Source organism: Eutrigla gurnardus (assembly GCF_963514095.1).
Source record: "Eutrigla gurnardus genome assembly, chromosome: 8".
NCBI classification, from domain to species: Eukaryota; Metazoa; Chordata; class Actinopteri; order Perciformes; family Triglidae; genus Eutrigla; species Eutrigla gurnardus.
The window spans coordinates 22,485,130-22,510,205 of NC_139922.1; the positions used below are offsets into that span (position 1 = coordinate 22,485,130).

General features: G+C 42.8%; 4 protein-coding genes across 10 annotated transcripts in view; 2 read left to right on the top strand and 2 right to left on the bottom strand.

Annotated features, from left to right (window-relative positions):
* Positions 1-10,259, bottom strand: part of magixb (MAGI family member, X-linked b) — a 35,528-nt gene extending 25,269 nt beyond the window's left edge. For 3 of the 4 annotated variants that reach the window (XM_084014506.1, XM_084014508.1, XM_084014509.1), the window contains exon 1: positions 9,426-9,667. In XM_084014506.1, coding sequence (XP_083870632.1) covers positions 9,426-9,508 — 83 coding nt within the window. In that variant the 5' untranslated portion in view covers positions 9,509-9,667. Of the gene's footprint in view, positions 1-9,425; positions 9,668-10,032 lie in introns of those variants that run through there. The other variant, XM_084014507.1, reaches the window with a different exon arrangement.
* Positions 10,260-11,074: 815 nt separating this feature from the next.
* On the top strand, positions 11,075-15,784 carry gpkow (G patch domain and KOW motifs). Its single transcript, XM_084014516.1, has 11 exons — positions 11,075-11,274; positions 11,516-11,685; positions 11,769-11,914; positions 13,184-13,290; positions 13,446-13,650; positions 13,747-13,879; positions 14,363-14,534; positions 14,758-14,878; positions 15,160-15,229; positions 15,375-15,460; positions 15,544-15,784. The coding sequence occupies exons 1-11, from the start codon at positions 11,081-11,083 to the stop codon at positions 15,664-15,666; spliced, it is 1,527 nt and encodes a 508-aa protein (XP_083870642.1). The 5' UTR covers positions 11,075-11,080; the 3' UTR covers positions 15,667-15,784.
* Positions 15,785-15,885: 101 nt separating this feature from the next.
* On the bottom strand, positions 15,886-19,266 carry pqbp1 (polyglutamine binding protein 1). The gene is made up of 7 exons (XM_084014519.1): positions 19,181-19,266; positions 18,141-18,220; positions 17,930-18,041; positions 17,043-17,143; positions 16,654-16,836; positions 16,507-16,564; positions 15,886-16,255 (listed from the first exon to the last, which is right to left on the bottom strand). The coding sequence occupies exons 2-7, from the start codon at positions 18,205-18,207 to the stop codon at positions 16,105-16,107; spliced, it is 672 nt and encodes a 223-aa protein (XP_083870645.1). The 5' UTR covers positions 18,208-18,220; positions 19,181-19,266; the 3' UTR covers positions 15,886-16,104.
* timm17b (translocase of inner mitochondrial membrane 17 homolog B (yeast)) lies at positions 19,255-24,156 on the top strand. 4 transcript variants are annotated; one of them, XR_014597520.1, is made up of 6 exons: positions 19,255-19,330; positions 20,009-20,256; positions 20,399-20,527; positions 20,610-20,720; positions 22,134-22,285; positions 24,060-24,156. XR_014597520.1 is itself a non-coding variant. In XM_084014521.1 (6 exons), exons 1-6 carry the CDS (start codon positions 19,305-19,307, stop codon positions 22,223-22,225), a joined length of 522 nt encoding a protein of 173 aa, XP_083870647.1. In that variant the 5' UTR covers positions 19,255-19,304; the 3' UTR covers positions 22,226-23,338. The 4 variants fall into 4 exon arrangements, 2 of the variants coding, with proteins under 2 accessions (XP_083870647.1, XP_083870646.1); XR_014597521.1 differs by lacking the exon at positions 24,060-24,156 and adding an exon at positions 22,783-23,348 and having other exon boundaries at positions 22,134-22,714; XM_084014521.1 differs by lacking the exon at positions 24,060-24,156 and having other exon boundaries at positions 20,009-20,108; positions 20,193-20,256; positions 22,134-23,338.
* Positions 24,157-25,076: the final 920 nt, after the last annotated feature.

Here is a 25,076-nt window from a genome sequence, read left to right on the forward strand (position 1 = left end):
ATGCGGCTGACATGGTGAAGATTTGTTTGAGTCGACAGCGGCTTGACAGCTGTGATGGCCGGAGAGAGTGGACAACGTTCCTCTGACATCATCAGAGCTGCACTGTCACCTTGACACAAACAGGACAACAGAGGTGGGCTCACAAGAATCCAAAAGACAAACACCGCATGTAGATCAACAGGCAGAGCCCGCTATCAAAGGAATGGTTTGACATTTGAGGAAATATGATAATTTCTTGAGAGGAGTTAGAAGAGAAGATCAATCTCATATCCGTGACTTGAAAAGGCTTATTTATCCTTTCTTAATGCAGGGAGATCTTATAATTTATGATGATCTTATTTTAGATTATTTGATTGTTGTTAAAAAAGATTAAATGTAAAGTGATTCCAGTATGTTTTAGTCCCATTTTTTCCCAAGTATTTGATGAATCACAATTATTTTGGAGGGATAATCGTAAAAAAATATATTTTCATATTGTAAATACATGTAAATGTAAATATTGTCCCATGCTAAGTGTTAGCTTAGCTTAGTTTAGCATAAAGACCGGCGACAGCTAGTCTTGAGTTATGTCCTGGAAGCTAGACCGATACATTAGCCATGCTGGTATAGAGACTAATATGAGATTATTGCAGATATACTGTAAAAGGTGTATATGTTGGCAGGTATATAACAAGCAACTTAAAGGTAAAGGAATTACCTTGAACAATGCCAAAACACTTTTTTTTTCAGATTATTTATGTGTGTGTTTATGAGCTTCAGAAGTCCTGGTATCTAATTATTTTTTTCTACACTTGAAGAGAGCCAGGCTGCCTTCATTCTTTATGCTAAGCTAAGCTAACCACTTCACGAATAGAACGTATTTCCCCATATGTCAGACTATCCTCTTAAACTTACTGTGGGATGCTACACCAACACAAACATGTTCAAATGCAATGTTCCTAATGGATAAGCCTGATCTTCAGTCCCATTGTGCTCAGGAGATTAGCAATTACACATCACTCCGCCAAGATCCAATCCTCTTAAGCCACTGTGCGACTGTGATGTGGTGGGATAACGCGGCCAGGGCTTCCCTGAACGCATCACCAAACCCGCTGCTAGCGGGGGCACCCCTGGGTGCTCCGGTCCAGCAGTCCTAATGAGACCGCTTTAAAGAGTGAGCGAAGGACAGGATATAATAACTAATCCTTTCCACATGGCTGGTCATTCAACTGGCAGATCTGACAGGGATCCTCTTCTTCCAGCCTCTCCTCCTGCTGCTCGGCTAAAAGAGGGGGCCCCTGGTGGCTTCTTATAGAGACGGATAAATAAAGGGAAGGGGAAGGCAAGAGTGAAAGCAGAAATAGAAATGTGTAACTTAGATGGAGCCATGGGAGAGAAAAAGGGAAGTACAGAGGTCAGACAGAGATCGAGAGGCGCCGGGCGGCCCGGGGTTGGCATAGGACTCACTCGTTTGACCTTGCGGGACTTTGGCTCGGACGACATGAGTCAGAGTTTGGGAAACGGTTGAGCTGGTTCATCTAGAACCCCCCCAAAAACTGCACTACTTGCAATTCAGTCTTCAGTTTCAAAGCAAAAAAGGCTGTCAATGTTGTTCCACGCACCTTTGAATCAAATGCGATCAAACAAGTAGGGCTGTTTACACCAACCTGAAATTATGCTTATCGCTTCATCCTTGCCAAACAGCGCCCCCAGTCCCTCTCCCTCTCTCTCTCTCTCTCTACCCCACTGTGAAACCTTCTGCGGCAACATTGCCGACCTGCTTCTTCCAAAGCCAACCAGCCGTCCGCCCCCACACAGAAAACACTGTAATACAGCTTGCATTAAGTGAGTCGCGAGGAAGAGAATAAAAACATCATCTGTTTTTCCATCTAATCACACACAACCAATATGCATCAATCCTTGAACAATAATAATCTATAAGCCGTTAGTCTCTTCAAGCTTCGTCTAAATATTTCTCAGAATTTCTCAGCAGTTGGCAGTAATGATTAAAATGCTAAGAATAAAACAACTGATAGGTCCGGGGTTTTATCCTGTCATAGTGGACCTAACCGTCTCCCTACATTCAGCCCAGTCTCACCAAATGGTGTATTAATGACACAACAATTAGGTCATTGAGCACTTTGGCACGGCCTTGCTTGAAGGCCATGTAGTCTGTACTGACCACATGGCATTCAAGCCAACGTAACTGTAGCGAGTGACGTAGTATAAAATGTAGGTTAAGGAGGCGGAGGGGTCAAACAGACACAGACCTTAGACCCAGGTGATCAGTTCAGCATTGTGTTTTCCGTATATATGTATAGTTTATGTACGCATTTTACTTTACCAGTTGACGTAGTTATGTTAAGGCCGACCATAACGTTTTTCCAAAACTTAACAAAGTGGTTTTGTTCCCTCAACCTTCACGATAACGACGTAATGTTAAGTGACACGCAAAAGGCCGTTACACAATTCTAACCCCTTGGCGTATAAATTACATGCAAAAAGTGGCATATAAATGGCAAGCAGAAAAACTAAAATGCGTACTAATGACATGTGGAAATGTCATGTTTTTATACACCTTCCCATGAGACCGGGTTGCTACATCCTGTTCGTGGAGGCAGCGTGTTGCCCAGGCTGTGGCTGGTGTCTGGATCCCCTGCGTCTGACGGGGGTTTAATGAGCCACAGCCTGTCAGGTCCACAGAAGCCTGGACTTGTCCCGCCGCAGACACACCCTGACACGGCTCTGCTCTCACTCTGCTGCTGGTGTTGATGCTATAAACGGCACACTCATCCTGCTGTGTGCACTTAAAACACAGCGCTAGGTCGCCATCGAGGCCGGGGACGAATGTACTGCTTGTGACAGAGGTGTGTCATCTCAAACAGTCGTGTCATTCTGTGTCACGCTATGACTCAATTCTAAATTAAATGGAATTGACCTTTAAACCCTTTTTAGATTGCATTTCCAGTCATATTGGGCAAATATTTCACAAAACACAATCCAATCATGTTTTCTTACTGTAAAACCAAATATGAAGTGTGCTTACGTTAGCTGGTACCAACCAGTTATCTAATATATACTATCATGACAGATATCCATCAATCAATCTGCAACTTTTAGTGACAACGGGGGTGTTTGTGGAGCCACAGTCTTCATATCACGCTATGAGCAGGCCCACTTTAGTTGTCCAATCAAATGCGAAGGATTTGATATAAATCCACAAACTCAAATATTCTGTTTCATTGGGGAAAACTCACAGTAAAGGAGCTTAAGTCTCTGTAACTTCCATTTTGCTGACTTAAATTAATCAGTCATTTGAAAGAATGTAATATTCTGTGATTTAAGCTGTAATGCTGCAGCAATATGTGACAGTAAAGTGAAGAGAAGGTGCAACGATGACCTTCACTCACTCAGACTCTTCCCATTAATTCAGTAAAAAGACGCTGGGGCTGTAGGCACACAGTGGTGGTCTGAGTTAGCATGCTAACACGTTCACAGTGACAATGCTTACATGCTAATATTTAGTGTCATAGCATGCTAACATTTGCTAAAACTGAATTTCCCACAAGAGGGACCAATAAAATATATCTGTCTTTTTAATGATTAATACAAAAGATAAGTTGATGGGAGAGTTTTGCATATTAGGTCATAAACAAATTCAGAATTAGACCTGATGATGGCGCGAGATGAACAGTCAGAGGATCACCCAAGTTATTACAATTCATCCTGAGGGGATGTCACTACTAAATGTACAGTTGTTGAGATGATTCACCAAAAAAACACCTTCATGGTAGTGCTAGAGGAAATGTCAAAGGATGATGAAAGACTGTAGGGTTTATCATCTGGGAACCATGAATGTGTGCAGATAATTTCATGGAAATCCATCAAATAGTTGTTGAGGTACTTCAGTCTCAAAGAGGTGGATTATTGAGATCATTGGGCCGTGTCGGATGGCTACACACACACACACACACACACACACACACACACACACACACACACACACACACACACAGTACACCAGAGTAATAATAAAGAGCTAACAACACTTCTATTAGATGGATAGAATGAGACGATATGGGTTCAAGGATATCTAGCCCTATAAAAAGAATCCTCTATTGAGATTCCTGACCTTTGGGCCAGAAAAGAGCTGACCAGCACAGATCTGGTTTCACTGACTTCCTCAGCGGCGACCCGCTCAGGATCTCTAAAGCCTGCAACCCCGGACTTCCAGTGTAATCTCAAACCGCAGCAAATCTGTCAATGGCACAACACACATCCTCTTGACTTCAAGGCTATTCTTGGGAGTTGTATTTTTTTGTATTTACACACTACAGTATATTGGTTTAAATCAGAAAGCATAAAGCAAATGCTGGAGGCTGTAGTGACTCCGTGTGTAGTATAAACAGCTGTGCCACACCGTGTTTTCTGCTTGAAATGTGCCTTTCAGCCCCGAATGTTTGAACTATCTAGAGAACATTCATTGTTCTTAGTTGATTGAGCACATTTTCCACTTAAAGAGAGAGCATTTAAGCTTCATCTTGACAAACTCAACATCCCAATTGTTGTAATATGTAATATTGTAACTGCAATAATCATAATAATGCTAAAATGTCAGCTCCTATGCTATCAAATTCTAGCTGGGAACACTTTACCCCCTGGCAGCTCATAGTCATGGGCGAAACATCTTTATTACAGGACATATTAAGTTGGATCTCAAGGGTGTTAATTTATTAAAGTTACACAGATGAGCTTTGCCATGGAGCTCAATAATTCAAAGTGAACTTGAAGCGATGAACCAAGGACATGAGGGAATAGCACTTGACATTGTTGTGGAGAGCATCTTGAAAGACCTTCAGGGGGGGGAAAAGAAAAGGTCGTATGGAAAAAAGCCTCAATTAAGACGGGTGAATAATTGAATTGCTCGGTAGAATTGTAGAAGTGGAAAACAAAAACAACTGGATTTATCCAGCAGGGCGAAGCCCAAAGAACACTTACTTCCATTTGAAACGTACATGAACTTCACCGCTCAAACACCTATCCTAACAGCCGCTATCAGTGACATCAGCGATGTCAGTGGATGGTGAAAGCAGTGACTGTCAGCTCTCGTGATTCTCACCATGTTCCTGATGTCTATCTAGACGCCGGGCCTCATCCCCATCAAAGCCTTCTCTCAGCTGGTCGCTTGCTCTCTGAGATAATCGGCTTTGACCGCGGCAGAGTTTGTTCAACTTCTGCAAAAGACGGGGAAACTTTCCACACAATCAGCTTTCCGCCGTGAGATCTTGCTCTAATTCCAACTCCCGGGTCTGATTGTCCAACCCGGGAAACGTCCACGTCACCGAACAGCTTTTTACTTGCACTGCATGAGTAGCGGAGCGGCTTTTACGCTCAGAAGAGCTTTCTCGTGGGTTTGACTCGGTGGAGTCGGACGCCGTTGCTCCCTCTCTGTTTCTGCTCTAAATGAGGTCTATGATAATGAAATTAGCCAATTAGCGCAGCTAGAATGCTTCATGCATTTATGTAAGCTCATTTGGTGTTTTATGCATGCTCACTGAAAGTTCAACAAAGCGTCTTGCCTTAAATGGGAGAATTTTGGAGAGTATTGATGGACCGACTGTGTGTTCTGTCAGCACGCGTGTGACCAGCATGCCTAATGGCTCCATTTGAGGGCCTCACTGCCAGTGCAAAGACTCTTTGTAAGTCTGCATAAGCCAGACCAAAGTCAGCACGACTGATGGTTACATAATAAAGTGACCTTGTGCACCGTTACTGCACAGCCAAAGGTAAACTATAAGAGAGCAATCGTCAGAACACAGTGGCCTGTGTGAATAATAGCTTCAATGTTGATCTTAGTCAAGGAGTATTACCAACTATTTCCTGGTTAGACTTTCAAGAATTTGCTGTTTCTTCTTTCTTGACATCATTGTGTATATTGATATTGATTAGTTTCCATATTGATTTATCTGCTGCATTCCAACCCAATGATAGTGAAGAAATAGACAGAATATTGTCGATAGTTAATAAGCTGCAGACACATTATTTGACGGTATTATACGAGCCACTATGTACATGATTGATTCATTTCATCAAAGGGATGTCTTCTATCTGCCCAAAGCCCACACATATCTATAGTTTACTGTCCCATAACACAAAGAAAACCAGCAGCCCCTTCTAGCTGAGAAGCTGGAATCAATGAATGTGAAACGTTTCTGCTACAGAAATTAATTGGACGATTAATTAATCATCAGAATGGTTGCTGATTAATTTTAAATCTAAGCTTAACATCATCAAACGTTCAAACGTTTCCACCGATTAAATCAAAAAAGATTCTGTAATGAAAGTCAGACTGCGAGTTCGCCCTCTATACGTACAGAGGAGGTATTCGGTGCCGAGCGCAGGTGAGGAAAACAAACTAACCCGAGCCCATCCCACACATCGAACGCTAAGCTCCTCTCTTCACTCCAACCTGCAGTGAGACACACTGCTGCTAATCTTACAGCATCCTCCCATTGCTGGTGTTAGAGGTCAGACAAGTAAGGCATCTTAGATAACCGGCGGCCTTAAATTCATCTGCAGGCAGACAAGAACGCACGAGGACGTCGCGCGTCTGTGCTCCGACTTCGCCGTCTCATCTGACGTCTGTGACCCGACCTCCACCGCCGAACGTTTACACCAAACTGAGCGAGCGACGTGGGGTGCACTAAAGCTCCCTGATGCTCGCTCACTTGCAAATCTAGGGCACGCGAGTGCTCAACACAACACAGACAGCAGTGGCAGATTTAAAAATAAAAGATTAAATGATTGTGGTTTGAAAAAAAACAAAAACAAACAACACAAAATATCTCCCTCTGTCATACACGGTGGTCTAAACGTGCACGGATTCTCTCGATATGAACTCAATACATGGAAGGAAAAAAAAGCTGATAAGAATACATGGAATGAAAAGTACATTCGCTGTCCTCTGCACGCCATCAATAAATCCACAATCTATTCCAGTGTGTGGTTTCATTAAAGCTGCTCTTGTGTTGACCATACAAAAGGGACTTAGTGTAAGATTAAAACATTGTTGAGCATCGGAGGGACACACACACACACACCTCGCAGGATAACACAGGCTCAGCGGCGTTCCCTTTGGGGGAAACGGTGTCTTATAGCGTCACAGGATCAAGGTCGAGGCATGGGGGCATTGGTGGGGGGGCATGTTTGCGTACACACTGCTCTTCTTAAGGAACACCGCTCAACGACAACAGGTCCTCTTTCTCAATCTGCCCTGGGATGCACGACACCCCCGAGCTGCAATCAAGAGACGAGCTCTCATCAGGAAGGGAGCGATCGGTTTAATTAAACAGTGCAAATCAGCTTCTTAACAATTATGATGGATGAGAGAGATAGAAACAGGGAGGGTGGGGGGGGGAGCGAGGAGAAATTAGGAAAAATGGAGCCGGCGGTAGCTTTCTCAGGAGGAATGAAATAGTAGAATCAACACAGAGGAGGGTGGGGTAACCGTCTGAAAGAAGTGTAATAACAAAATGAATTATTCATGAGGAAACGGAGAGGTTCAGTTCATTATAATGAGGATTTTTGTGAGGTCGCAATTTGGTACCCCAAGCGGGCCTTCAAGTGTGTGTGTATGTGTGTGTGTGTGTGTGTGTGTGTGTGTGTGTGTGTGTGTGTGTGTGTGTGTGTGTGTGTGTGTGTGTGTGTGGGCGTGTTTGTGTGCAAGGGAGATAGTGCTGATTCAGTAGGGATGGGTGAAGGTGACCCCTCGCCTGCTCCTGCTGCCTGTCTCACAACCTGATATTGATCCCCGTTGTCCACCTCAGATCTGACTCAAGGATACACGGAGTCATTGCCTTCTTGACATTTCAAATATGGACACTGTGTAAATTGTAACTCCACACACCGTCATTGATTAGTTATCGATTTGCCACCCGAGTTAGAGTCTAACCACTTAACGGCGGCTTATCCCGATCCAAATTGAATCGCGGTGCAAAGCTGGGGGGGGGGGGGGAAAGGAAGGGACAACGGGAGTGGCGGTCCCAGCATGGGAATGTTGATGTTGTTGTTGTTGTTGTGGAAATTTCATATCAGGCTCCACATGAAGTGTCGGGGACTAAGAATAGTGCAGGAGGCTACAACCGCAGAATCCAAATGCGGTGGCTGGGAGCAAAGGTTTGGACCACAGATGGGAGAATGTGCCTGCGTAGCCCTGCCCTGTCAAGGGTAAACTGCCATGCACACACACGCACACACGCACACACACACACATGCACACTTTGTTTCACCACACCTTAAAACAGCAGCATTAATATGCATAATGCCGAAGGACACAGGAGGTACATAATTAGACAATCAACAACTCCCAGGTGACATGCATTATGATGGGGGGGGGGGGGGGGGGGGGTAGATGCATCTCACTCTCTCTCTACCTCTTGTTAGAGTCTTGTTCATAAGTCGACATGCATTTCCACTTACTGGTGGCTCAAACTTGGAAACTGGAATCAAAGGCTTTTTGCCCCGAGTTGTAGAGCAAAACAGGTGCTGGGGCTGAGGAAGAGTGAAGAATGTGAGGACCAGAGTGTGTGTGTGTGTGTGTGTGTGTGTGTGGACAGACGGACGGCACTCTCCTTCCTTCCAGAACAAATTAATGATTCATTACAACGGCGTAACCTTGACTGCTCCCCAAATGCACAGCAACGCACACTATTAAGTCAGGGTCAAGCATCCATCACTTCAGAACGAGCTCCCTGTGTGGAGGCAGGGACACACCCTGAACAAACAGCAACAACACAGAGAGAGAGAGAGAGAGAGAGGGAGAGAGAGAGAGAGAGAGAGAGAGAGAGAGAGAGAGAGAGAGAGAGAGAGAGGCACACTGCACACATGCTTTTACACCTGGCCGTGAACTACAGAAGTACATTTTGCAAGTCTCTCAAGGCAAAACGGGCACAGGTGCAACACGGGCTCGTGTTCGTATTTCAGCCAGACAACTTCTGGAGCAGGAGATGGAAAAAGTAACAAAAAAAAAATAAAGAAATATAGAAATAAATACATAAAAATACACCATAGATTTATAAAAAAAAAAAGCTCTCTACAAACTTTTCAAATCCTCATTGAGTTTTCACTCTCTCTCTCACACACACACACACACACACACACACACACACACACACACACACACACACACATGCATATCACCTGCTGTTAAAGGAGGTAAAGTTCATGTCAAATCACACTCCCTTGTCCCTATTATCTGTCTCCATCATCACTCTCTGTCTCACACACACTGACTATAGTTTACATGAACACACACTCTGTCATCCACACCCTCTCTCTCTCTCACACACACACACACACACACACACACACACACACACACACACACACACTTGGGTTACACACACAACAGATTCTCATATTTCTCATTATTTAGGGGAAATACTGACCTGCCTTGGCGCTGACACACACACATTCTTTTCAAGCAGTTCAGCCTTTCAAAGAGGATCCGTTTGAACGCGTCTATATACATTGACCCGACTGAGGTTCAACAATAACACTCAAATAAATACGAGTTGTTTAAAGAGCAGCAGCAGCAGCGGCGGCGGCGGCGGCGGCGGCAGCGGCCGGTGTGTGGTCATAAAAAGCAGTGTGGGAATGCAGTGATGTGGTATAGCACCGTATCCCAGAGAAAGTCAGAGGCGATGCGCACGGCTGACGGGATATTTGGACAGTGATGCTCTGAGAGCCTTGGAGGGGAGAGAGAGAGGAGAGAGAGGGGAGAGAGAGAGCGAGAGAGGGGGAGAGAGACGAGCGACAGACACACACACACACACACACACACACACACACACACACACACACACACACACACACACACACACACACACTCTATCGTGCAAATCTGACAGCGGCCGCTTATAAATTTAGCAGCTGCTGCACTGCTACGGGCAAAACAACGCGGAAGGATGGACACATGTCAAAACGCGCTGTTTAACTTGTGAGCGGCCGAAATGTGGACAATAAAGTGCGGGACTTTGATGGAGTCGTTCCTACCTTCATGGTCGCTTTTCCTCCTATTCAGATCACGCCTTCTTGTCTCCGGTTTGGCAGCTCGCGGAGGTTAATTAATTTACCGAAGCAATTAAGAAAAAGGACAACCTGTCTAGGCTATACGACCGCGCGGAGGCGTCATTGGAGTGCACGCGCGGTGCTTTCAGGGCGCTCGAGCGTCTTTTCTCCGGAGATCAGATCAGGAAGTGTGGGTCAGTTTGGTGATCCTGCTGCTCCCTCCCCCGAAAAAGGCACCTTTCGTGGAAAGAAAGACCGGTAAAAGGAGAAAGGAGAGGGTTACCTTCGGAAGTTAAGGAGCACAGAGGGGAGGGAGTAAAAGGAGTTAAAAGTACCGCCCCTTAGTGTTCACACACCGTGTAAGCTACCTGCATCAGCAGCATCACTTTTCGCTTACGAGTTATAACGGCGATTTAAAGGCGTGAGAACCGGATTTACACGGGGGGTTCATTCGCAGTGCAGTCATCAAGAATGACAATTTGGTCTCAGAAAGAGATCTTAACTCTAAAATGCTGCGGGGCTAGTTTAGATAAAACTTTAATGAGCCTCATGGAGGGTAGAAAACGGGCACTGTAGGGAGTAGAGCCTAAACACACTAAAACAGAATCAGAATATTTTTAAAAGATTATTCCCCATTGAATTATGCAAAAAAAAAAAAAAAACAGCGGATTACATTCTGCAACAAATGTAAAATAATCACAAAATGTATATTATGCAATAGGACTACCGTGTTGCATTTTCTTCTTTTTTTTGTTGCAAATTTAATCCACAGGATGTAATTTAATTCCAATCATTCGGATTTATCAAGAACCCACATATTGTGTGTGTTGGTTTTTATAGTATAGCAAATTATATTCGCTTCTCTTCCATGTGGTTTATAATATATACAGTATGAAGTCATATTCACTGTACTAACAAGGTCGTTGTACCATTCATTCTGATGCATAGTGGCAATTTTCGTAGAAATCTGATATAGCGAAATAAAACTACAACGACCAGAATTCCTTTCGCCGACTTGCGCTACAAAACAACGATGGCGTCGCACGGGGAAGATGCAGGTTCCCCCAAGTCGGCTGCTTCTGGGGACCAAGAAGAGAAGAAACCGGTCGCGGTGAAGTTTGGATTCACTAAAACAGTGAGCAAATTCAAACCTTCGACCGGCGACGCCGTTCTCAAGAAAGACGAGAGAGATTACTTGACCGGAATTGACGGGAAAGAATTACAAAGGTAGGCTAAGTATGCTAATGCTAGCTAGCATACCGGTATAAATTAACAGCTGTAGGTTAGCATTAGCGTTAAACGGTTCACGGTTGCTTTTCCACCGTGACGTGACCAGCTAACGTTTAAATCACTAGACGTTGTTAGTGAATGTTGTGTAGGTGTAACGTTACGCAGTAAGTACGTGTTGTTTTGAAGCGGCCTTTTGACTGCTAAGAGTAACCGTTGCTAACGTGACTCCGCGCCGCAGCTCAAAGCCATCCGACAAGCCCAAAGAGCTCATCATCCCCCTGATCCAGAAGAACCGCTGGCACCGGCCGGACCGAGCGGCCAAAAGCGACGCGAGCGGAGGCAAAACACAAGAAACAACCCGAGACAGCGACTCCGTGGAGTCCCAGGCTGTCAAGGAACTCATAGAAGGTGTGCACATTTAGAACATCTAAGAAGATGTGGTGTCCTCTCATGCAGAGCTCCTTATGCATCTCTAAATTCTGGCTTTGCAGACTCCCGGAGGCAGCTTGAGCAGTGGCAGAATGGCTCTCAGGCCGAGAGCAACCCGAACCTCGCCATCCCCCTGTTGATGCAAAACAAAGTACCTGACGGCTTTGAGGATGGAGATCACGTGAAGGTGGACCTACGGCCTGAATCTGTAAGTGTGGATAGCAAGTATGTGACAGAAAAACACTCTCCAGTCCGAAGCAGAGATGCACAACAAAGCATGTGTGCTTGTTGCCATTGCTCAGAGATTTGGTCTTGAGCTTTTTTTTTTATTTGATCTTTTGGACAAAGTCTTGCATTAGATGCGTTAAAGATGAAGTACACTTAACGTTTGGCCATTTTGTTATTATGTCTTTTGTTATTCCCCATCAGACCATTTGTGATTAAACTACAGTGGAGTTCGAGAGCACAAGAAAATGTAGTAACTTTCAGTATTCGAGGTGAGAAGAGGATTGGATGCTGCAATTCTCAACGCGTGGATTCATTTAATGCGTTGCGTTCATGCTTTTATTCGAGTAAGCGTTCGACCAGTTGCAGCTTGGGTTTGCTGCCTTGCTCAAGGGCATCGCATTATAGTTGTTTGAGGAGGAGATGACACTCGGGCTATTAGTTAATTATTAATTTCTTTAAATGGTATCAGATGTGAATGTCCCAATATAATCTGCCAGAGTAGCATTCCGGTGAGTGTATCAAAACGCCTGACCGTTACAAAAAAAATTGGTAGACTGGCTACTTTTGACTCGGATTGAAATTTGAGTATGTGAAAGTGCTGACGGTCTGAGGAGCAGAACCACCCCTGTGTGCATACGCAGTTGTGCGCATGTGCATGGGCGCGGGTGGCTTTGTACAGAAAGGCCTTGGTGGCAGACGGGCGTCAACATCTTCCCCCCAGAGATATGCAGGCAACCAATAAGCTGTCTTTTCTATTCATCAGAGGCCTCCCGTGTCTCGTCACTGCCATCCCATATCTGCTCTCGATCCCTGCAGATGTGACTGTCAGAACGTAGGGAGTCGAGGGAAACGTGCTCGCCGTGCCCCCCCCCCCCCGGAGCTCATTTTAATGCAGGCTGCTCTGTGAGAGTGGACTCCCAGCTTCCCTCAGAGGAAAGCCTTCTGTGGAGTCAGAGATGAGCAGGGCCATCGCTCTGATGAGAGCTGCTGTGGCTGCTGCCTGGTGACTTCAGTCACTGAGTCTGACAGCCCGGAGGCATAAAGGCTGAGTAAGACCAGCATTAAAAAGTGCTTCTCTGTCAGTCGCCACCACAGCCTTTTGTGTTTCAGAATTCATACATTACATAAGCACCCAAATTAGCCCTGATTCACATATTAATGGTGTCTGTATTTATTTTCTGTGGTTGTTCCAGCATTTCATTTATGTCACTTGATTCCAAAAGATAATATGACTGTATGTTTTTGTCAGTCGACAGAGGCAGATTATGAGAGTATTCCTGTCCAGGCTTATGGACTGGCTATGCTTAAAGGAATGGGCTGGAATAAAGAGGAGGGCATTGGACGCACGTTTAAACAGTAAGTAAAACATGTAAGATCATGCTTAACTTTCACCACTGGGGTGTTCAAATTTGAGCTGAAACTATTGATTAGTTGACTGACGAGTAAGTGGCAGTTGGCTGTGTCCAGCTTCTTCCTTTTTTTATTGATTTCGTTGTTCCCTGTCTGCTCAGACATGTGACGCCAATCGAACACCAACTCCGTCCAAGGGGTTTGGGTCTTGGAGCTGACCGTTCAGCAATAAAGGACTTGGAGCCCGGCAAACAGAAGCGCCCCCCCAAGCCAGGCGATGAGAGAGAGAAGGAGGAGGAACTGGTGATGGGTCCCGGCGGCTGCGTGCTGGTGGAGTCGGGGGCGCATAAAGACCTTTATGGCAAGGTAGCGTTGAGCTCAAATGTGTTTGCATCCATATGTTATCATGCAGTTATCTCCTGAAACAAAGGTAAGCTCTGAATAACTTTAATTTACATGCAGATCGAAGGCATCGACGCAGACAACGCCCGAGTTGTGGTTAAGCTGGCTATTGGCGGCAGGGCTGCGACAATCAGCCAGCATGCTATTAAACTGGTTGGGCGTAAGGAATACGACAAAAACAGCAAAGACATCAGTAAGTAACGCTCAACGAATGGAACAGAAAATGTCTTCTGGAAAATGGTGCTGATTGACTTGATTTTGTTGGTGTGTGCAAAAGTAGATTATATATCTCTCCATTTTGGTAACATTTATGGGTCATCAAATGCCAAAATTCTGTTTGGCCACTTTTCATTTTAACCAATTAGGATGTATGTGTTTTTATTGAATGGAAACCATTAATATGTAATGACGGTAGCAATATGATATTAAACAGAAATTACCAGTAATGAAGCATTCTGCTGTTGTGTGTAGAGCTGAACATTTATTTACAACCATGTTAATTGCATAATTTATTTTATAGCACAAAATGCCCAAAATTTCACTGGATGCTGCGTCTCAATTATATATAACATAATATAACAAAACATACTCACACATGCACTGTAGTGTTAATGTGGAGGAGGTCACATTCTACTTAACGCTACGCTACCCAGGCCTTTTTTTTTCTGCCAACCAGGTCGCACCGGTAAAGCTCACAAAGACAAGGAGAAGGAGCGAGAGAAGGAGCAACAGAGACGGGAGGAGAAAGAGAGGCAGAGTCATGGTGACGAGGTCAAACGCAAGTCTTCGGAAAGAGATGGAGGAAAAGATGAGCGGAAGAGGAAACACAGAGAGTCAAGTCACGACAGGTACCCTTCCATTAAACGATGAAGATAAAAATGCACGCTCTTATTGACCAATATTTAAATTTTTTCTTTGCACATTTAACCCCTGAGCCTGAATACAGGATAAGCGGTAGACGATGGATGGATTTAACCACTGCGATATTCTTCTAATTTCCATCCATTGGTTAATTATTTCTCAATAATTTGTTTAAAGTTACTGTATATTTGTGTTTTTTTTCCACTGTAGAGAGAAACCTCCAGTTAAAGAGGCAAGGCGACCACCGGCTCCGCCCTCCTGGCTCCAGAGAGACTTGAAAGTTCGCTTTATAGACAAAGCTTTCAAAGGGGGGAGGTACTACAACTCAAAGGTACTGATGCACCACTTACATAACACCTGATCTCCAAAGTGTCATCGCTTGGGTCATTGAATTCAAATGTTATCAAGTGTGTGTTGATTTTAGATTTCAGGCTTTTTGATTGAAATGAGGAAACTCCCAGCGTTTTTACCCACTTGATCATATTTTTCTGATAAATACCTTTTTTAAAAAGGTAGCCAAACTGCCATCCATTCACAAAAAAGCTATGAAATAGTGCACCATATCTTTAGCTGTAGTATTGAGCTGTTAACGGCGGTGTCGTTTTCTTGTAGATGCGTGTGGAGGATGTCTTGACACCAACTATGTGTGTGTGTCGAACTGAGGAGGGAAGGCTGATCGACGGTGAGTCATTAGTGTTATCCCAAGTCCCTCTTGGTGTTAATGTTCCCTCTTTCTCGTCATAAAGGTATATTAGTGAGATGGAATTAATGATTGTTGCTGTGAAGGAATTGTTTGAATAACCAGCTGTTCCTTATTTTGTTGGCAGATGTGAAGCAGGACATGTTAGAAACCATTATTCCCAAAAGTGAAAATGATTCTATAATGGTTGTGCTGGGCGAGCATAGAGGACAGGTGAGCAAAAGGACCATCTTTCCTGCAGGATGGGTGCACTGGTTCGTAACGTCACTCATCGTAGCGTGTGGTTGTTTGTTCAGGTCGGCCGTATCCTCCAACGGGACAAGAACAAGTGCAGAGCGATGGTCCAGCTGGACCGCCACGAGGAGAAAGTGTTCACGCTGGATTACGACATCATTTGTCACTATGTCGGAGAACGCTGATTCAAATATTACCTGTCCTTTTACCAGCTCACCTCAAATGTTGTTTATATGATGCTCAAAAAAATAATGGATTTTAAAGCATTGATTTTTTTGTAATAAAACATTGTCAAGAATCGTATTTGCACAGATGTTATTACAAGAGCTACCGCCACCCCGTAAAAGAAAAGTTACAATGGGTCATTTTCACAGTAATCATTAGATTTATTAGCAAATTAAGTCCAGTAATGGCTGAAAGTCAATCTTTAGGTCATATAAAAACATATTTACAACTGTTCTACATGTTTGACAAGAGTATGAATGCACTGGTGGTACAAAAGCTCAGCGCTCAATTTCTGACATGTACAGGTTTCAGACTGAAAAGAAACTTGAGGTCTGTAATGGAAAATGTGACCAACAGGAAGACAGCTGTGTCTTTGTTAACGCTCCCGGGACCTCTGCTTACTCCTTGGGTATTTGGTTAGCCGCGTTAGCCCGGAGCACGGCTCCTGGACTGGGGTAGGGCCGCTGCTGGAACAGGGGCCCCGCTGCTGTAGTATCTGCACCCGTCTTCGCTTCATTACGCTTGGGCAGACCACTTGACCACGTGCCCCTGTAAGGAGAATTCAATTTGTTTAAATCACACTCCAAATTTCACACATCAAAATCAGTTAACCTTGCATGCTTAGTCTTGGTAGACTGTCTAGTGTCTTATGTGGCTGTTCAGGCAGGGAGGATCAAATGAAAAGATGGGATTGTGGTCGTTTTTGTGCTTTTTTTTCCCTGTCTGTCCACTAACTATGGAAGTGCAATCCTAAAAGGAACAAAGAGGCTGTTTGATTATCCTGACTGTAAATACTGTACCTTGGTGCATCAGAATAAGCACTTGGATCCATGGGGTCCATCTCGTCATCTTTTCTCCCTGAATGGAAAATAATTATGTTATATTCATATCAAAGAGCATCGTTAATTCAAAAAATGCTTGTGTTGTGTGATGCAGATCAACATTACCTCTTTTGTTCTTGTTGTACGGCGCCGAGTCGTCTCTCCTCGGCTTTCTTCTGTCTCTGTCCCTCCCCTCATCCCTCTCTCGCTCCCTCTCCCGCTCCTTTTCCCGCTCTTTTTCTCTTTCCCGCTCTCGCTCTCTTTCTAGCTTCTCGAACGGCCTCTCGGGTTTTTCATCTCCTCCTTCAGCTGAACAACAACAAATTAAATAAAGGCAGTAGTCACAAAATGAACCAAAATCAAACTGCATTCTGAGATTATTGACCAAATTATCAAAACCTGCATGGGTTTGTGAGCGCATACATGATGACAGATCTCCATGGTGATAGGACTGCAGATCTGCCCACAATTGTGTTATCAGAATGTTACGTTATGGAGGCTTTGAAATGTCATACCTCTAATTTTCCTGGCAGGTCTCGTTACCAATGCAGTCGGGTCAGTTGGGGACAGCCAGGCCACCAGATCTGTCTCCACGTTCCAGTAATAAGGAAGACCACTGCGGATCGTAGAAAAAAGGAAAATCGTATGATTCAGTTCGCTGAAATAACGCATTTAATTATCCATGACGAATAATGGAATTTGGAAATTGTATCAACTTAATTGAATCGATTAAAAATACTCTATAACACTGCATAGTAGTAGTTATGGTGAAGTAATACTGTACCATACTACCATAAAGCAGTATATTTTATTTCCAATGTGGTCCTTCAACATACAACTGAATACAAAACCACAAATACAGGAGTGGAGTGGCTAAGATTGCGTAAATAAATAAGACATGAAAAAATAATCATGAATAACCATAAAGCGATCCAATAGTTCTAAGGTCATTATGAAATGTTTCATCCAACATTGAAAGTTTATTGCAGGTCATATTTAGGTAATTCCAGCTGTTTTTTTTTTTGTTGTTTTCTTTGTTTTTTTTGCTAAATTAACTTTCTTTTTTGTCCAATTTTATTTTATAATTTTATGGTGTAAATCAGTCTACAAATGACTGAGAAACCACATTTTCTACACCAAAAGTTAATAAATAATATAGATTTACCAGAGACCCATTATGACCTTTTTAAATAGGATATGCCGGTGCCAGAATGAGGTTTATATTCCCGTGTAATTTCCTATAAAAGTCATTTTGATCCCATAATAAACAAATTTGAGGGAGGAAAAGACAGATTTTATTTTACTTTAACCATCTAGAAACTCTTAAAATAAAAGCAGATTTAAACATTAAAAATATGTCAGTCAACAGGGACAACTTATTACTGATATCAGATATACATACCAAGCAGGGTCGAACACTTTATACCAGTTTGGTGGTAGATTCTCCGCTCTTGTGGCTTCATAATCTACGTTGTTGTCATCATAATCTTCAGCAATAATCTCCTCGTCTGCCTCTGGATTATTTAGAGGAGAAAAGGTTGTTAAGTGACACGCAGAATTTAAAAAAATAAGAAACATCTGAAATCTTTGTGTGTCTAAATGTTCTCTGCTACCTTGGTCTGACGGTTTAACAATCCCTCTCTTGGCCAAGCGGGCCAGCAGTGCTGCGGGTAGAGGCATCAGAGCAAACTCTCTGCAACAGAGAGACAAACACAACCATCATCCACCGACTTCAGCAGCCGCAAGCAGGGATGCACTAATTCTAATTCTACTTATCCAATCACTGAAATATAATGAAACTGATAAGACAATGATGATATTGATGATTCATTGTTATGAGTTTAGAAGCATCCCTTCTTCCCTATAGCTGCCTATGCTTACCTGTCTTTAAAAGTATGTGGAATGTTTTTTATGGATCAAGTAACACATTATAAATATATGCTATTTTTGTCTGTATTTTTGTCTTGTGTGACAATAAACTGAATATCTTAAAGTGTTGGACTGTTGTTTATTTGATGATAAAACACAGTACATTTTAGAAAATTACAGCCCAAACTATTAATCATTAAATAAAATTCTGCAGAATTATTTAAAATTGAAATTGGCCAATACTGATTGTATGCATGTGTTGTGTTTGGTACGTCTATATATCTTTTAAATAAATAAAAATAAAGTAAAGCTTAGCTGCTGAAATGTAAGTAATTACGAGTTCATATGAGCAGGGGAGAGAAATGCTAAATTAATAGTTAGTTTGCTTCACGTAATAAAACATTTAGCGTCTGCTAAATGACCTAAATGTAAATGTAAATGTAAAACAACACACGGATGCAACAAAGCAAAATTGCTGTGACTTTTCCGAAAGGCATCGTGAGATGTGAGGAGAAGCCAGCTGTTGTTGCTAGGCTACTTCCAGCTGCTCGGGTTCGTAAAAGGTCTTCTTTATAAACATAGGCATGCTGTACGTTTTAAATAAATATCTTAATGCACGTTACAGACGTGTATCTCCATAAAATAGCTGAACCGCCCGCTCGGTAAAACTACTGCACAATGAACCTTAAAGCAACGCGCACACACCTGTTATTCATAAATACCACAAAAATACATTAAAAACAACTCTACTTACGTAGAGAATTTAATTAATACAAAATAATACCTTTTCGTTTCTTGCTTTTAAAGAAAACCGTCTCTCTGCTCTTCGAGGAGACACGACTTCCCACAACAGCACACGGCGCGCACAGTGATGACGTAGCACCGCGGCGCTCTTGACGACAACAAACATGGAGGAATATGCCCGTGAGCCTTGGTGAGATTTAGCTTGTTTCTTTTAAAACATTTCCCTTGCGGAGTGTATTCTAAAGTGTTAACCTCGGACACAGCTTTGTGTTTTTTTTTTAACGTCACGTTGACGTTGTTGTGAGAGTGAACGGAGCGGCTCGGTGCGTTAGCCGGCTAGCTTAGTGGAGGCTCAGGGATAAATATAAAGAGATAAAGCTGCGGAACTAGTCCGAGCCTCAGAAACATGCATTAACGTGTCTTTTTCAGTGACAGTCGGAGGTGTGGTACACAGAAACATAGCTCAGTAGAAATGTCTGAATAGAGATTAAAAAAAATCATTTTTATTCATTTTTTAGATCAATTTGTTATAAAATGTCACAAATAATACCCATTTTTATTTTTCAATACATACATTGTTTAAATGGTCATATATCATTATTATGTTCTCTTATCAATCCACTGTTTGTGCTTTTATAAATGTTGCCAATTTACTGTCAATTAAACATCCAAAATCAATTCTGTAGCATAGAGTGAATTCTGTTGTGGTCTGATTTCCTCTCCCAATCCGCTATTTTTAATTACATTTTAGTATATGAGTGATGAAAGTGCACACCTTGTTTGTATTTTTTTTTTTTTTTTTTTGGCATAACATACTTTATCCTATCTGAACATGCTCGTTCCCTCTCTTCCTGGTGCGTTCCTGCAGTCCCTGGAGGATAGTGGATGACTGTGGAGGTGCTTTCACCATGGGTGCAATCGGCGGAGGGGTCTTCCAGTCGATCAAGGGCTTTCGTAATGCCCCTGCAGTGAGTTCACCACGTAATAATGATTTGCTCCAACTTTCATTGCGTTTTTTAAAGGCAAAATTCAGCAGTGCCCTAATGTTTCAGGGTGTCGGACACAGACTGAGAGGAAGTGCAAACGCAGTGAGAATCAGAGCTCCTCAGATTGGAGGTGAGGTTCTTTTGTTGAGAGTTAAATAGTATCATTGCTTGTGTATATTCAATTATTTACCTGCAAAGGGGTTTGTTACATTTGTGTAGATAGATCCCAGTTGTACCAGCCGTGAAAACACTTGTTATGGTGGTTTTTGCAGGGAGCTTTGCTGTATGGGGAGGGCTCTTCTCCACAATCGACTGTGGTTTAGTTCACCTGAGAGGGAAAGAGGATCCTTGGAACTCCATAACAAGCGGTGCGCTTACTGGGGCCATCCTGGCAGCACGCAGTAAGAGGAAGCCCATATATGGCAATGAGCTGATCACAACAAACTAACTAGTGTGATTCACTGAATTGTGTTTTTTCTGCAGGTGGGCCATTGACTATGATGGGCTCTGCCATGATGGGGGGGATTTTGCTCGCACTCATTGAGGGTTTTGGGATCCTCCTAACCAGATATACGGCTCAGCAGTTTCAGAACCGTAAGTGAAGCTGATTGAGTTTTTAAATTGTAATTTCAAGCAGCTATAAATATGCTTGTATATGGAAGGTGTCACCTCCACAGTTCCATTTGTAAAAAAAAAGTGCTTCTGCTTAGTTTTCAGAAGGAAAAAGAAAAAAAAAAAGCTCCAGAACCAACTTTATGCTACCTACCTTGTATCAAACAACAGACAGGCAAAGTTCGATACTAACTTTGTATAACAAATTGCTGCTAATGAGACAGATATTTCCCTCAGGAGTTAGTGCAAACCAAGGCACTCCTGAGAAGAGAGCAAATATTGGACTTGCATTCCTCGATTGGACTCCAAATGCTTATCAATGCTAATGATGCTCCGTATCTGCTGAATGTGTAAATGGGCAACTGTTGTGCTGAAAAGTTCACCTTATTAGCGTAAAAGTTGGATCGAAGCACTCAACACAGACTGGCGGTGTAAAAGTGTTTACCACAAGGATGAGGATATGAGAGAACGGGAATCTGATGAGGTGGAGAGCAGGAGCAGCTGGCATGCAGGTGAATAGTGATCCTGACTAACGGCGGGGGGAAACTAGTTGGAACACAAGAAAACACAAATAATAGAGGGAAGGGAAAATACATACGCTAAGGCATGGCCATAACAAAAATGTTCCAATATGTCTCTGTTGTTTTCATTGCCCCTTAGGGCCCCAAAAAATCCATTCTTGCAGGTTGTAATGAACAAGAGGAACGGCATTCATTCCCTCAAAGTACTTACTGTAATTAGACTCTTGGGTTTGAGCTGTACCTCGTGAACATAAGTATTCTCACTGCATTATTGCTAATGACCCACTTAAGCAAAGTAATAACCATTAGGGAATGACCATTATATGTAACCGATGGCCCCCTGTGGCAGTCTGTAATACTTTGAGAAAGGGCTCTTTAAACAGAGACTCTATAGGGTTTTTTTGTTGCATATTTAAAACAAAAACGAGGCAAATCCAGCAATGGTTTGTAACGCACCTGTGCTCTCTCTACTACAACAAGCCCAAATGTTTTCTGTGAAAAAAGTTTATAGACAAGAAATGCACTTTTCTGCGTCTCTTTGCACCCACTCATAGTGGATGTGACACGTTGAAGCAGACATCACATGGGAGATTTAACCGAAACATTAAGGATTTACACATGGAAATCAGGAAATGCATGCTATCAGAGGTGTTGTTATTACACACCAGTTTTCAACCATTTCTTTTAATTTTGCTTAATGAAGCTGCTTTGACGAAAAGTAGCTGACAGATTATTTGACAGTAAAAGACATTCAAATCAGGCAAAACAAAAGCTTAACTGAACAGCAGACATTTACGACATGTGTAATGCCTAGTACCGTGGATAAACAGCTGATAAATAACTTTTTCTATGTCTTCCATCTTGTTTTCTTCAGCTATTCCCTTTGCAGAGGACCCCAGTCAGTTACCCCCAAAGGATGGAAGTCAGCAGCAGCAGCATCAGGGGGCAAAGGGGCAATTTCAGTAGAGAGCAACCAGGACCAAAACAGCAGATATCAGGATGACCAAGATGTGTCAGTGCTGTCAAGTAGGTGCACTATGTACTTATACCTCAGGGGGAAATGACTGTGAGTTAATTTATTGTATTTATTTGTCTATTTATGAGTGAATGTTTATGACAAACCTCATGTTTTGCACCTCTAGCACCTCATGCAACATTTTTGTATCAATGGTTACTCTTCAATGTGATCTTTTTCTTCAATTTTTAAAAAAACTATTTGATGACTCAACATCCAGGCATCGTCCTTATATTCAAGGGATCGTTTGACGTTTTGGAAATTACACTTATTTGCTTTGGTGCCAAGAGTTAGACGTCAAGATCAACCGCTTTCTGCTGGAGCAGTCGCTTAACTTAGCATAACGACTGGAAACAGCTAGCCTTGCTTTGCCCAAAGGTGACAAATTTCACCTACCAGCACCTCACTAATTAACATGTTATATCTTGTTTGTTTAATTTGTAAAAAAAAGTTTAAAAACAGCATTTTGTTATGTGTGTTCTTGGCCAGGCACAGTGAGTTGCTGGAGTTTTGATTTAGCATCTATCAACTTGCGTATCTCTCAGCAAGAAAGCAAATAAGTGCTTTAAGCTTCCAAAGATCGTATACGTGTATGCACAGATTTAGTGCTAAGAGAGATTAACCATGAAGAGTGGTGTTCTGAGAGTAGCGTAGTCTTTAATTTATGTCAGTGACAATCAATGCAAAGAACTGTGTGTGTGTGTGTGTGTTTTTAAATAAAGCGTGTGCTTAAGATGAATCCAGGCTCAACAAAATCTCAAGACACTTTTGGTTTGCAGAGTCTCTTTATAAGGTCTTGCCTCATCCGGCAGCTTTTGTCATGTTGAATATGTGTTGAGTAGTAATGATGTCACGTTTTAGAAGGATGAGCACAAATCGGGGGGAAATATGAGCTTCTAGAAATGATGATTTGAATGACTTATACATGCACCTTTAGTCACTTTGGTCCCCGCTTTATCCATCAAACAAACGAGCACTTTTTAAAGTCCATCTCTCTTGTTTTCCTAAAATGGTACGGCAGAGAGATGGTGCACGATGGTCCTGCATTTTGCAGTTTAACTCGATATAGAAAGAATGTCATTTTATGTATTGTCTTAATATATAATATAACAAAAAAACAAATAAAGGCATCAAATGTTCTTTCATATTGAAATGGTGTTATTTTTTCCACATGGCACTAGCTTTAGAAAGCCTAAAATGATGATAACATTACAAACACTACTTGCACAATCCCAATGTCCCTCTATCCACTGTGAATGAACGCCCCCTGTCGCCTCTCAGGTGGTACTGCACGCACCGGCTGCTTCTGTCCAAGGTCCTGAAATATCCAATATCTCGCAGTAGTGCATTCAAAATGTTCCTCCTTACAACACTTGTTAATGTTCCCCTGTTCTGTTTAAATGTAACTTTGCAACACAGTCGCACATGAGCCGCAGCACAGTCTCCCGAGTTTACCTCCACCTTCCCCTCGGAAAGATTTCCACTGTCATCCTTTCTAAACGGCTCAGCTTGTTTAATCCTGCCGGCTGACCACCGCGGAGACGGGGACGCGTTTGTTTTAATACAAACTCGCAGTTATGTCGCTGCGCGATTGCGGTTTTTATTCCAACGCGTAAGAAAAACCAGAAAGCTGCTTTAATCGGATTTTCTCGGTTTCCAAAGCGAGGCGGTGAGACGGGGATGGCCTGTCGCCTCTCGGCCGCACCGACGTGCTGCGCGTCGGTATGAAATGACAGGCGGCAGATGGTGCTTCTTTCTTTCTTTTTTTTATTTTACCTCCTTTAGAAAGTTCCCAAATTCGTATCTGTGGTCCGACACGCATCGCAGATCCCCTAAAGAGTTGATGGTGGGTTTCCTCAAGTGATTGCGTGGCGGGTAAACTGTGGACATGGACGGGGCGAAGAAAGGTAGGAACTCCTTATAATGTGTTAGTTTGCACAGAGTAGACAGCAGAAACAATACGCCTTCAAAGTGATGCAGAATAAAATGATATAAAATGATATAAATAATGAATTTATAGGCCCATGCTGAATAGGAATCACATGCAGGTTGAAGATAGGTGGAAGATGAATCATTCTTCTGAAATAATACTCCCAGATGTCCAGTGAAGATTGGTCAAACATAGTTCATCCTGATAGAAGAGCATGTTGCTATGATTCAAATAAAAGGGTAAACTTTTTTTTTTTAACAATAATTAGACAACAGGCATCACTTTATAACAATATTTCCACAATAAGCTTGTTGAAGATCTTATTTCTGGCTGTATTTATATTTAATTTTTTCATGGCTGACATAATAAATGTAGCTGCAGGCTTATTCTGTGTGCAAGGCCTTGTCAGCAGGTGATCATGGGCCTGCTAGAGGATAGTGCTAAGTGCCACGCTGCTTCCACTAAAGAAGTAGGTCACACCTGGTCCTTTAATATGAGGCCTTCAAGACAGAATACCTGACTGTTACTACACCTCTCTCACTCATATCCTGCCATAATTATGTTGGACAATAAACCGGGCTTTGAATGACAGCAAAGGTATCCACCGACGTCACATAAACGTGCTCAGAGCATCAATGTTTACTCATTTTAACTTCACGTCCCAGACGCTCGAAAAACACAGAATATCATAGTAACTTCTTGTTGTTGTTGTCTTGTTTTTTGACAGATTCCCCCCCTGGGGGGGATGGAGGAAAATCAGACACCCTCGGGTCAACTGGCTCCGCCAGAAAAAGAGGAGGGGGGGCCAAGAAGGCGATGCAGGCGAACAAGTCCGCCCTCAGGGCCCCCCGAGCCCTCTGCTGCCTCACCCT

Bases quoted from the DNA above. Each gene is read 5' to 3' on its own strand.
- gpkow (XM_084014516.1), top strand. From the start codon at position 11,081: ATGGCGTCGCACGGGGAAGATGCAGGTTCCCCCAAGTCGGCTGCTTCT. The intron at 11,275-11,515 runs GTAGGCTAAGTA...TCCGCGCCGCAG, and splicing joins GACGGGAAAGAATTACAAAG to CTCAAAGCCATCCGACAAGC. The intron at 14,879-15,159 runs GTACTGATGCAC...GTTTTCTTGTAG, and splicing joins GGAGGTACTACAACTCAAAG to ATGCGTGTGGAGGATGTCTT.
- pqbp1 (XM_084014519.1), bottom strand. From the start codon at position 18,207: ATGCCTCTACCCGCAGCACTGCTGGCCCGCTTGGCCAAGAGAGGGATT. The intron at 16,565-16,653 runs GTAATGTTGATC...TTTTCCATTCAG, and splicing joins GTACAACAAGAACAAAAGAG to GGAGAAAAGATGACGAGATG. The intron at 16,256-16,506 runs GTACAGTATTTA...TTCTCCTTACAG, and splicing joins GCTTATTCTGATGCACCAAG to GGGCACGTGGTCAAGTGGTC.
- timm17b (XM_084014520.1), top strand. From the start codon at position 19,305: ATGGAGGAATATGCCCGTGAGCCTTG. The intron at 19,331-20,008 runs GTGAGATTTAGC...GCGTTCCTGCAG, and splicing joins GAATATGCCCGTGAGCCTTG to TCCCTGGAGGATAGTGGATG. The intron at 20,528-20,609 runs GTAAGAGGAAGC...TTTTTTCTGCAG, and splicing joins GGCCATCCTGGCAGCACGCA to GTGGGCCATTGACTATGATG.